The 10,829-nt window shown below is 38.4% G+C and overlaps 2 protein-coding genes across 2 annotated transcripts; one reads left to right on the top strand and one right to left on the bottom strand.

Annotated features, from left to right (window-relative positions):
- Nucleotides 1-1,887: 1,887 nt before the first annotated feature.
- Nucleotides 1,888-6,329, bottom strand: LOC102224584 (ras-related protein Rab-39B-like). Its single transcript, XM_005805973.3, has 4 exons — nucleotides 6,104-6,329; nucleotides 3,991-4,223; nucleotides 3,047-3,317; nucleotides 1,888-2,785 (listed from the first exon to the last, which is right to left on the bottom strand). Exons 2-4 carry the CDS (start codon nucleotides 4,203-4,205, stop codon nucleotides 2,630-2,632), a joined length of 642 nt encoding a protein of 213 aa, XP_005806030.1. The 5' UTR covers nucleotides 4,206-4,223; nucleotides 6,104-6,329; the 3' UTR covers nucleotides 1,888-2,629.
- On the top strand, nucleotides 6,329-10,829 carry LOC102230820 (ras-related protein Rab-38-like). Its single transcript, XM_014471376.2, has 5 exons — nucleotides 6,329-6,497; nucleotides 7,802-7,996; nucleotides 8,481-8,611; nucleotides 9,515-9,652; nucleotides 10,397-10,829. The coding sequence occupies exons 1-5, from the start codon at nucleotides 6,338-6,340 to the stop codon at nucleotides 10,553-10,555; spliced, it is 783 nt and encodes a 260-aa protein (XP_014326862.2). The 5' UTR covers nucleotides 6,329-6,337; the 3' UTR covers nucleotides 10,556-10,829.

The raw sequence follows: 10,829 nt of genomic DNA, 5'->3' as shown, positions 1-10,829 counted from the left end.
TCAATTCAGGCAGCAGTGAGCTAATCAATAGATTGTTACCTTCAATGTACAAAGAGATTTCACCCTGAAGGGGTGATGTTTACTTTAATAACATTTGTGAACAAAGATTTGATTTTATAAAGGTGTGGAGCCCCTCCATAAAGCGTGAAAAAGTCCAGAAAATGGCTAAAAATTTGAAGGATGTAATAATTATTTCAATTATTATATCCTTCAAATATAAAAACAATTTTATATTGTTTTTACATTTGGGTTTAAAATGATGAATATCCTTTGTATTTAAGCAACATTTCTTTTTACTATTCATGTTACTTAAAACAATAACTTTTTAACCGACAGCTATACTACTTTAATTGGCTTTTTAACACCTTATTTTCAAAATTATTTTAAACAAATGTACAAATTAAGACCAAAGGAGAAAGCTGGGAGCAACATATGCAACTATGGTAAAAGGAGAATCTTTTAAATGTTTTTGGAAAAATTAGAAAAGGAATAAAACAAAGTGTTTAAAATGCTAATTTGAAATAATGGTGTTATCAGTGTTAGTTTTAACAATGATAATGCAACTTTTTGGAAAACATTAGTGAATGCTCTCCAAATGTCCCCCAAACATCTTCTAAAACCTGCACACTTTGACCTTCGAGAACCTTCAGGAAAAATTCACTAAAGACTCTCAGATAATTATAGGAAACATTTACAATGTAATGTAAGAGAACCTAGAGGGAGCGTTACCTAGTTGTGTTAAGTAGTCAGTTGATAAGGGTTGTTGCCCTGGGAGGAAATGAGCACATAATATTGAAATGTAGCTAGTTTGTTAGTTGTTCCCTGAATAGGTTTTCTAATTCTTTTTTGCAGGTGCCCTCAATGGGGAAATGGCTCCCCCATGTGGTGAGTTGTCCTTTGCTTGCTACTGAATATTTAGGCCATGTTATGTGCTTTTTACAGGATAGCATTGCAAAGTATTCCACTTCCCAGTCTTAGATTATTTCTTATTTGTAATTAGCTGGTTGACAGGAGAGGAAAAGGCTCAGTCTGTTACAATGGCCACATCGCTAACCATCTGGGAAAGTTACGTTGAAGGTTCTCCAAATATTCCCCAATTGTTGGGTTTAACATGGTTGTGACTTTATATAACTATCAAGAAACATTCCTGGTGAAAAGAAACACTTCTATTTTGATAAGACTTCTTGAAAATGGAATATATAATATATTTCAATGCAGCTCCAGTTAACTGCCTGGGAATATAATGTACAGAAAAAGTTGATTTTCTTGACTGCAGACCAAAGTTTTGTTAATTGAGTGGGAGAATCTGAAACCAATGCCTTGACCGGGATTCAGTCAAATGCTCGAATCTAGATCCAAATATAAAGTATTTCTATAAAAAGTGTCAAGTATTTAGTAGGTCACTTTTATCTACTAAAAGCAGGCAAATTGAAAAAACTGTTTTTTTTCCTACTTTCATAGGTCACTTTTACCTGCTAGGTAACCTACAAAAAGCAGAAATCTTTTTTTTTTCAATTTTATAATCACGTACTTTATGTATTCTTGTATTATATAATCAGCAATTTGAACTCCCCGCAACATTTCTCCCCGTAATAGAGGTTAATCTTATTTTTGTTTGTTTGAAACTCATTTAATTAATTTGCTTCTTGATGGCCTAATGGATGGCTAAACATTAAATATGTTTCATGAAGCAGACAGATTGAGGTCTGTGGATTGAAAGGTGGTTAGGGTTGATCAAATGGGATCAACCAAGCCTGACTTTCAATGTCTTTGTTCAGGCTAAATTTGGTCATGACCTGTGTGCTTAAAAAGTAACATTTTCAATACCTTTTTTCTACAGAGAAAGAAATGTTCAAACTTTAATAAAATCACAGCACATAGAAAGGATCCACAGGGTTTGCAGGGTATATTTTATAAACCGAACAGCTGCACAACATGAAACTACCACACAAATGCATACACTCTTATCGTTAGACCAATCTGAAACACAAGTAAGAAAATTGTCCTGTTAATAACCTTCCTAAGATCTGTTCTTAAAGGCAGTCAGTGAGCAGCTACAGAAGATTTTCCTTCTGACCAACTATTCCCTTCAGCAGTTAGAAGTAAACCAATGGAAAAATCCCAACTATTGGCTTGATCCATTGCTTCTGTTGTCCTGCACATTCTCTCCATGTCATATTCATGGCACAGGTGTCCACTTGGACAGTAACAACGTTTTCTTCTAATGGTTAGCGGTGTGGTGAGCCTCAGTCTTCCATCCAGACTAATTTCTTGTGGATACATGAGCAGATGGAGACCAGACTGGCAGTATGAGTCTCTGGCTTCAACATAACCAGCCAGAGGAGTTATCACTTGAGAAAAAGGCCAAAAGTGGCTGCAGTGTTGCTAAAAGCTACAGACACACGGTTGCATGCAGACAGAAAGGTGAGGGGTCAGGATGCTTCTTGTGCTTCTACACCTGTTGGGAATCTGAGCGTAGCTTTAGACGGATGGTTTAACAGTGCCGTACATGTAGGAGTAAAGTGAGTAACAATCCCAAAAATCTGGCCTTAAAGCAGCAGCAGCAGCAGAAAACTTCAGTCTGGTGAGGTTTTATTTATACCACCTTCCAGCTCTGGTGCTGCAGCCATCAGCAGAAACACTGCCGACTCCCTTTGGTGACTTCTTCAGAGGAATGGACCATGTTGGGAACAAATCCACTTTTTACTCCTTCCCAGCCATCTTGGATCTGGATGTCCCCACTTCGGACCAGCTCAAATATTTCCCTTGTCAAATCTACAAACGCCTGAAGAAAAAAAAAATCTTCAGTGAGAATTAAATTAAATTTAGCTTAACTTCCAACAAATTTGATTAATGGGAATGCATAGGACAATTACTTCTTAATTTACTTCTCAAGTTCCTTAATAAATTAAATTATAGTTTAGAAATTGCATTTTGTTTTTGCAATTTGCTTGATTATCTGAAACATTTCCATATGACAATAAAGCCAAAATAGGAGACATTTTTGATGGTGCAGATACTTTTAAACATCACTGTATGTTCAGACCTTCTCCACATTAATAGCATCCCGTGCCGAAGTCTCCACATAACGCATCCCATAGGCCCCTGCCAGCTTCTCCGCCTCATGCTGGGTCACCTGACGCTGGGCCTCTAGGTCACACTTGTGGCCGACGAGCAGGAAGACGATGCTGTGTGGCTGGACGTGACTTCGCGCCTCCTCCAGCCAGTTATGGACGTTCTGGAAGGAGCGGCGGTTCGTGATGTCAAAGAGCAAAAGGCCGCCAACTGAGTTACGGTAGTAGGCTCTGGTAATGGACCTGGACAGGAGAAAAACATGGGATTAATCAGTTTGTAATTAATTTGTTGTTACCTACATAACATGCTGTCTTGCAAAAGGCTTTTAATTGTTCCCACATTTTATCACACTACAACCAAATGTCGAGTTGGATTTTATTGGTATTATCTGAAATAGAGCGACACAAACAAATTCTGGCAAACAGAAAATATGGGGATAAAATGAATTCCACTGCATATGGTGTTAAGGGAAATAATCTGAACTGGAATCTTCAAATCCATCAAGAATCAAGACATGGAAAGTCGTGGGACGAGTCAGAAATCTGAAACAGTAAGAACAGTCTTTCTTCTTCATAAACTGAATCTGTGTTTTCTAACTTGTTTCACATTACAGTAAACATGAAACAAAGAGATAAACCAATCAGAATTAGAAAAAGATCAGGCTCTGCTAACGTATATAGAAAATAAATTTTGGAATTAAGGGAATATAATAAAGGAGCTTTACAAGAGCAAAACGAATGTGGCAAACAAGACAGGAGCTGAACACTGGGCCTGCAAGGAACAATAAAAACATGAAATAACAAATGGGATGAATGGGAAAAATGAACAGGGAGTAAAATTTGTGCAGTCTTGTTTATACATCATGAGGCTGACAAAAAGAGAAACTTGACGCGGTGAGTACAATACTGTCTGCACCTGAACCTCTCTTGTCCTGCAGTGTCCCAGATCTGAAGTTTGATCCTTTTTCCCGGCTCGATCTCCACCAGGCGAGAGAAGAAGTCCACGCCCACAGTGGGGTCTGACACCTGGGCGAAGCGGCCCTCTGTGAACCTCCGGATCAGACATGACTTGCCCACTGTGGAGTCTCCGATGACGATCAGACGGAACTGGTAAAGCCATATTGTCTCCATGACTCATGTGAGTTTAATCTGTTGCAGAGAAAGATGTTGGAATGGAAGAGAGAAGCTAAATCTCACACTAATGAAATTAACTTTAAATTGTTTATTTTTTCAGATCAGTTCATTGGTTAAATTTGTACATTTCCATACACACTCCTTTGCACAATTTCTCAAACTCATTGCACTTATACTACTTTTTGTTACACTATCGGCACTTTAATGTTTTATTTTAGATTTTATGTGGTATACCAACTGTGAAGCAGAAGAAAAATGTAAACATGACCTTTGAAATATTTTTAAAATAAAAATCTTAAAAACCACATTGTGCTTTTGTATTCAGCCTTCTTTACTCTGACGTCCAAAAATAAAATCCAGTGTAGCCACCTGACTTTTGAAGTCACCTTATTACTATAAATCAATTGTGTTTTATTAATGTTGATTTATAAATCTATTCTGTGAAAGCCTCAGAGGTTTATTAGAAAACATTGCAGAACAACATGATAAAAACTCAAGATAAAAAGTGTTTTTGTCAAGACGCTTAAAACAGCAACAGTCCAAACATCTCACAGAATACTGTTGAATAAAACATCTGAACATGAAAAGAGCGTGGCACAACTGGAAACATCAAGACACAGCAGTTCATACTGAGAGATAATCAGTAAAACAACCGAGATATCCATGGTAACGCTGGAGGAGCTGCATAACTCAGGTGAAAAATACAAATGTTGACAAGACAACTATAAGTTATGAGCTCCACAAATTTCACCTTAATGGGAAAGTGGAAAAAAGAAAGTCCTAAGATGTCCAGTTTATAGTTTGTCATACATCATATATTGAGAGAAGACCAAAATTGAACTTTCAGACATACATGCAAAACTTTATTTGTGGGTTAAAGCACCGTCCCTACAGTCAAATATGGTGGAGGCAGTATCATACTGAGGATATGCTTCTTCAGCAGGAACAGAGAAAGATGTAGAGGTGATAAGAAGATGGAAGGAGATAAATGTAATACAATCCTGGAAGAAACTCTGCTGCAAGCTGGAGAGAATGTTCACCTTCCCACAGGACAATGACATTCCTGCCAGAGTTAAAGAGAAATGGTGTAGATCAGAGCATATTTATGTGTTAGAATGACTCCATCAAATTTAAAGTCTAAATTCTATTGAAAACAGGACGGTCTTCTTCAAACGTGGCTAAATTTGAGCCAGTTTGCAAAGAAGAATAAACAAAAAAATTGTGTAAATGTGTTAAAAGCTGGTTGAGACAATGACCCAAAAGACATTAACAAAGTAGTAATACATGTCAACTCAGTACATCATAGTTCTGCACTGCTTCATATTGGTTTACGACATACAATCTAAAAAATGTGGACATGTTCAATGAACACTAACATCTTTGCAAAGCTCTAAAAAAACCCAAAGCAAATGGTTCTAAAAGTAACGAAAATCTAATTTCTTCTTTTAAGCAGTTCATCTGTTTAAAAAGCATGAAATAAATCAGTCTAAGCCCCTGTATGTGTTGATTATGTTATAATTCTTGGTTTATAAAAATATTATAATAAGCTCAAATCATCTCAGCCCTGTGCAAGTGATTCACAGTGGGGTGATCTAATTTGAGGAGATAAAAGGGAGGGGGAGGGCACTCCTCTCCAACTCAATAAACAGTGGTGTAGTCAGCCCCCATGTGGATTATAGAGTAGCTGGTAGGGAGCAATAACACTCAATGAGACGTTGGAGCAAGCCATGTAAGCTTTCAGTGAAGAAATACATGCAGAATATTACATGTTGTTACCCAGATCCCTAAAATAAAGAAAGCTGTTTTATCCATTAGGCCTTCCCTAAATTATCCCAGGAGTATTTTTATTCTACATATTTCAGATTATATATAAATACCTGGAGATGATGGCCTACCTTGGTTCTGAGCTCAGCAGCAGTAAAAAACAAGCTCCATGTTGATGATTGTGTCTTCTGTAAATGACCCCTGAGGCTTTCGGTAGCTTCTTACAGGAACAACCCTCAAAAGACGCAACACATGAAGCCGTCCAGATCACGGTTTCAAACGTGCAGAATGTAGCTGCTCAGCGCGCAGAGCAGCTAGTGAAGCTAGTGATGGGAGCTGCTGATATTTCCGTGTGATCATCCGAAATGGCAGCAGGACACAGCACCACCACCAGCAGCAGCGGCAGCATCACGCACAAACACCTCTTCCTCGCCCTCATCAGCACCAGTACCGTAACTACACCGACAACAGCGCAGCCACAAACTATCAAGATGCTGCATTCATGCACTGGAGAAACAGAATGGCGTGAGGTCCAGTTTTATTTAACTTCATCACTGCGTGCAAAGAATGATGTTTAGATAACCACCGACTTTTGCAACTTAGTTTTACATATTGAAGCCCAATGTAAAAACAAACATAACCGGACAATTAATCTTTAATGTTTGTGCACAAAAATTAAATTGCACACATTCCTACTTTAAAGAGTGTATATTTCCTGTTTATTCCTATTTGAACTGTTTGCACCGTGTGTTGGTGTCGCAACTGTAGGGTTTTACTGTTAGTTTTACAGTAAAACTAACAGTTTTGGTTTTGTTCGTAACGGACTGAGTTATAACAGAGAATGAAGTGGAATGTCACCAGAAAATGTATGAAAATTCACTCAATTTCTACAATTAAATAGCTTCCGTTTTCATGACAGGATGAAATTATATGTACACAACTACTGGCTAACTTCACTAAAAACAGTGTAGATTTACTTAAGTACTCAGGTAAGTTAATCGTGACGCTTTCAGGAAAGAGAAGTGAGGCTGAAGGCGATATTTCCTAGCAGTACTTGAAGTAACCATTTACTTTCACTAACACAGATGTTAGACACGGACTTAAAATATAATGTTGTGACGGCACTGCTTGCAGCAGACTGCAACGCTTCGTTTCCTTGCAGCGTGGACTGATGTAACCTTCCTAGTTCGTATTTTGACAACAAAGCAGACGATGCATTCAGGTACTGTAGGGATAGAATGTCGTAATGCACAAACAGGGACACACAATTCATGGTTGGCAAAAACATTATTTCATATTTTAGGCTTAAAAACGTAAAAGAAAAAAGTTTGAAATAAATCCTTTGACATAACATAGACAAAGGATTTGCCTATAACTTGACAAATCAAGCCCCGCCTTGGTAAAAAAAAATGTGTAGATGTTAGAATTTCTATTATATATAGACTATATAAATAAAATTGTTATTATTCCCCCTAATAATTGTTATATTGCGGGTTGGGGAGAGGGAACCCGAAAGATTGAAGAAAAGAATGTGATTGAGGCCTAGATTTACGAGCTGCTCTTAAATGCACCATCAACTCGTCTTAGTCGGCTGTTAGACACGCGTTCAAACTGTTATAATAGGTTGGCCTTAAAATGATCAGCTCAGACCGTCAGCGCTGTTTTTCCTGCAGACCGAACTGATGTGATGTTTTGTTCGTAATTTGACAGGAAAAAAAACAACAACTTTCCGTGACTTTTTGTCACCAACATCAAGTTTTTCAACATCTTATTGTGTATTTATTTATTTATTTATTTCCCCCTTTTTTGTCGTTTTTGCCGAGCTGCAGGCATGCAGCAGGAGCTCCTTTTCAAAGTCCTGGTTGTCGGGGATCTTGGTGTCGGGAAAACGTCTATTATCAAGCGGTACGTTCATCAGATCTTCTCCCAGCACTACAGAACCACCATCGGGGTTGACTTCGCGCTGAAAGTTCTGCAGTGGGACAGTGACACTGTGATCCGGCTGCAGCTGTGGGACATAGCAGGTCTGCCTCAGCTTTGTACACCAAAAAAGAAAAAAAAAAGCAATCTTTTGAGCTGATATTTTTAAAATAATTTAAGAGCAAGTACTTACAAACTGGAAAGTACTTTAACGTGGTTGTTTTGTTTGTGACTGTGTCAGAAATTGGAACAATAAAAAATACTTCCCCAGTGAGTCAGTCTGCCCTCTGCATGCCACAGAGCCTCCCTGTACTTGATGCCTTCTCGTGGAATGTAGATCTTGTGTCTGACTGTGACTGAAGTGTTCCCGTGATCAATAATATCAATCGCATGATGGTAGCTACCATAAAATAAATGGGCTCGCTCACACACACACCCACACACACACACACACACACACACACCCACACACACACCCACACACACACCCACACACACACACACACACACACACACACACACACACACACACACACACACACACAGATATTTGTGGAGTTGAGTTGATTTGCTGTTCTTTTGTCCCAGGACAGGAGCGGTACGGGAACATGACCCGTGTCTACTACAGGGAGGCGGTGGGAGCACTGGTGGTGTTTGACGTGACGAGGGCCTCCACGTTTGAGGCTGTGCTGAAGTGGAAGGATGACCTAGACGCTAAGGTGAGTCAAACTCAGTTTTAGGATTAGGGATTTTGTGTCCTTTTCTGATCACTCTGTGTCTCTCTCAATCTCTAACCTTACAAAAACAGTGACCTTCCTGGTAATTCAGATGCTATAGAAACACTAAACCTGTGAATGTAATTGAATGTGATCATGCAGTGATACAGATATCTGTAGTTGTGTATCATCAGCATAGAAGTAACTTTTTGTGCTAGATGTTGAATAAAACGGATTGAAAATGGAGCCTTGAGGAATCAGATATATCATTGCCAATTGATTCAAAGTAAAGCTGATCCAGTGATTAAGATTTGAACTAGTTTTCCACTGAACAAGACATTCACACACTTTTCCAGTCAACCAATTAGTACATTATAGCCAACTATGCCACTCTTACGACTCAGTAACACCAGCACAGAAGTTTTAGATGCATTGCTTTTAAGCTGTATGTCATTTAAAATCTTTACCAGTGCAGTATCAATGCTGTGATATGGTCAAATCCCCTGATTGGAAAGCATTTTTAATTAAAAGGCTGCAAATTTGTAATGGACTTTGGTCAAGAGATGACAAAGTACATGTAGTAAGAAATGTTGTAATATCTCATAATCTAAGCTAGGGGGCGCAGGCAAGCCTTGAATAAAAGTGGCCTGAAGGTGGAGCCTTGTGAAACTGCATGTCATCTTTGTCTGTTTAGATTTACAATTACCAGTTTAAACAAAGTTGTTTTGGATGGTTGTAAAAATCCAAAAGTTCAAAAGATACTCATACAGGTGAATGAGTATTTTGGCCTTGACTTTGAAATAAACAATCACAGTGTTTTTGCATGTTCTCATTAAAATATTAGATATAACATAGCGGCTGATGCAGCTATAATGTGAGGTTCTTTTTATCTTTATCTTTCCTCAGGTGACTCTGAACCATGGGAGACCAATTCCGGCTGTTCTGCTTGCCAACAAGTCAGACCAAATAGCGTGTCAGCTGCCCAAACTGGACTTCTTCTGCAGGGAGAACGGGTTTGTGGGCTGGTTTGAGACTTCTGCAAAGGTAACATCACTTACAAAATCAGAACAGCAGCATCCAGACCCATGATCCTGATTTTTAATGCAGAAGTGCACTATTGCTATTAAGGCAACAGCACCTGACTATAAAATCAAAAGATTTGCTTGAAACACAAATTATTTTCTCAGTTTTTAAGAGAGAAACTGAAGAAAAGTGTAGCATGAAGTCCAGGCTTCTGGTTTTTTCCCTTTCTGGCTCAATGTGTCTAAAGAATTACATCACATCAGAGTAAAAGTCAGAGAAAACATTTCAGTTGAAGAATCCGTAAACTCTGCAGACAGCTCAGTGAGATCAGGACAGAAACATCCACTGCGGGTTTACAGCAGGATCCTGAGGTGAGCACGGAAACCTGACTGAAAGACATCACAGCTGATGGTCATTGTTAAGAAGACAGTTCACTGTTAAAACCCAATAATGTCACTGGCAAATAAATAACTCTGGACTGTGTATGCTCTCGAACAGCTGGAAAAAACATTTTTGACTTAGCAGTAGCACAAGATGAAAATGTAACACATCCAGGTTTTGAAAATCTACACATTTCATTCTGAATTATTCTGAAAACCTAACTGCAAATTCACCAGATACTTTTCTTTGAACCTCTATAATCCAACTTATGGTGTTACTAAATCCAGTAAAAACAAAATTTTTTGTAGCATTCTGCTCATTTATGATGCAAAATAAGTTGAGAAGAACATTTCTTTAGAAATGCTTGTGTGTTCTGACCATCAGGAAAACACAAACATCGATGAGGCAGCGCGCTGTTTGGTGGAGCACATCATGAACAACGAGGAGAGCTCAGTGTCAGAGCGAGAGCCCACCTCCATCCTTCTGTCGGGATATGCCAGCACCGCAAGGAGTCCTTTAAACTGTTCTTCATGTTTAAAATAATCACATAAGATCAGTGAAGAAAGATCTGAAAGAACAGTTCCTTTTATAAGTTACATGTAGTAAGTAAGAACATTATTTAAAGCTGTGCTCACACTCCAATATAGTGGAGTAAATAAAGTGGAGCACAAACAGCAAGAGAGATTTGTTTTTTATGGTTTTATTTTTTGTTATTTAACTAACTAGAAAAATGTAAACACATAAAATGTGAACATCCTCAGAGAGATTGACCTTATATTTAGTTTGTGAGCCACGTGTCACAGACAATGTGAGTTCA

This window comes from Xiphophorus maculatus, chromosome 11 (assembly GCF_002775205.1).
Source record: "Xiphophorus maculatus strain JP 163 A chromosome 11, X_maculatus-5.0-male, whole genome shotgun sequence".
NCBI lineage: Eukaryota > Metazoa > Chordata > Actinopteri > Cyprinodontiformes > Poeciliidae > Xiphophorus > Xiphophorus maculatus.
This window is presented reverse-complemented; position numbering and strand designations above follow the sequence as displayed.

Coding starts and splice junctions, on each gene's coding strand:
- LOC102230820 (XM_014471376.2), top strand. CDS start 6,338: ATGGCAGCAGGACACAGCACCACCACCAGCAGCAGCGGCAGCATCACG. Junction 6,498..7,801: donor CACTGGAGAAACAGAATGGC/GTGAGGTCCAGT, acceptor GCCGAGCTGCAG/GCATGCAGCAGGAGCTCCTT. Junction 8,612..9,514: donor AGGATGACCTAGACGCTAAG/GTGAGTCAAACT, acceptor ATCTTTCCTCAG/GTGACTCTGAACCATGGGAG.
- LOC102224584 (XM_005805973.3), bottom strand. CDS start 4,205: ATGGAGACAATATGGCTTTACCAGTTCCGTCTGATCGTCATCGGAGAC. Junction 3,318..3,990: donor GCAGGACAAGAGAGGTTCAG/GTGCAGACAGTA, acceptor TCTCCTGTCCAG/GTCCATTACCAGAGCCTACT. Junction 2,786..3,046: donor ATGCTATTAATGTGGAGAAG/GTCTGAACATAC, acceptor TTTTTTCTTCAG/GCGTTTGTAGATTTGACAAG.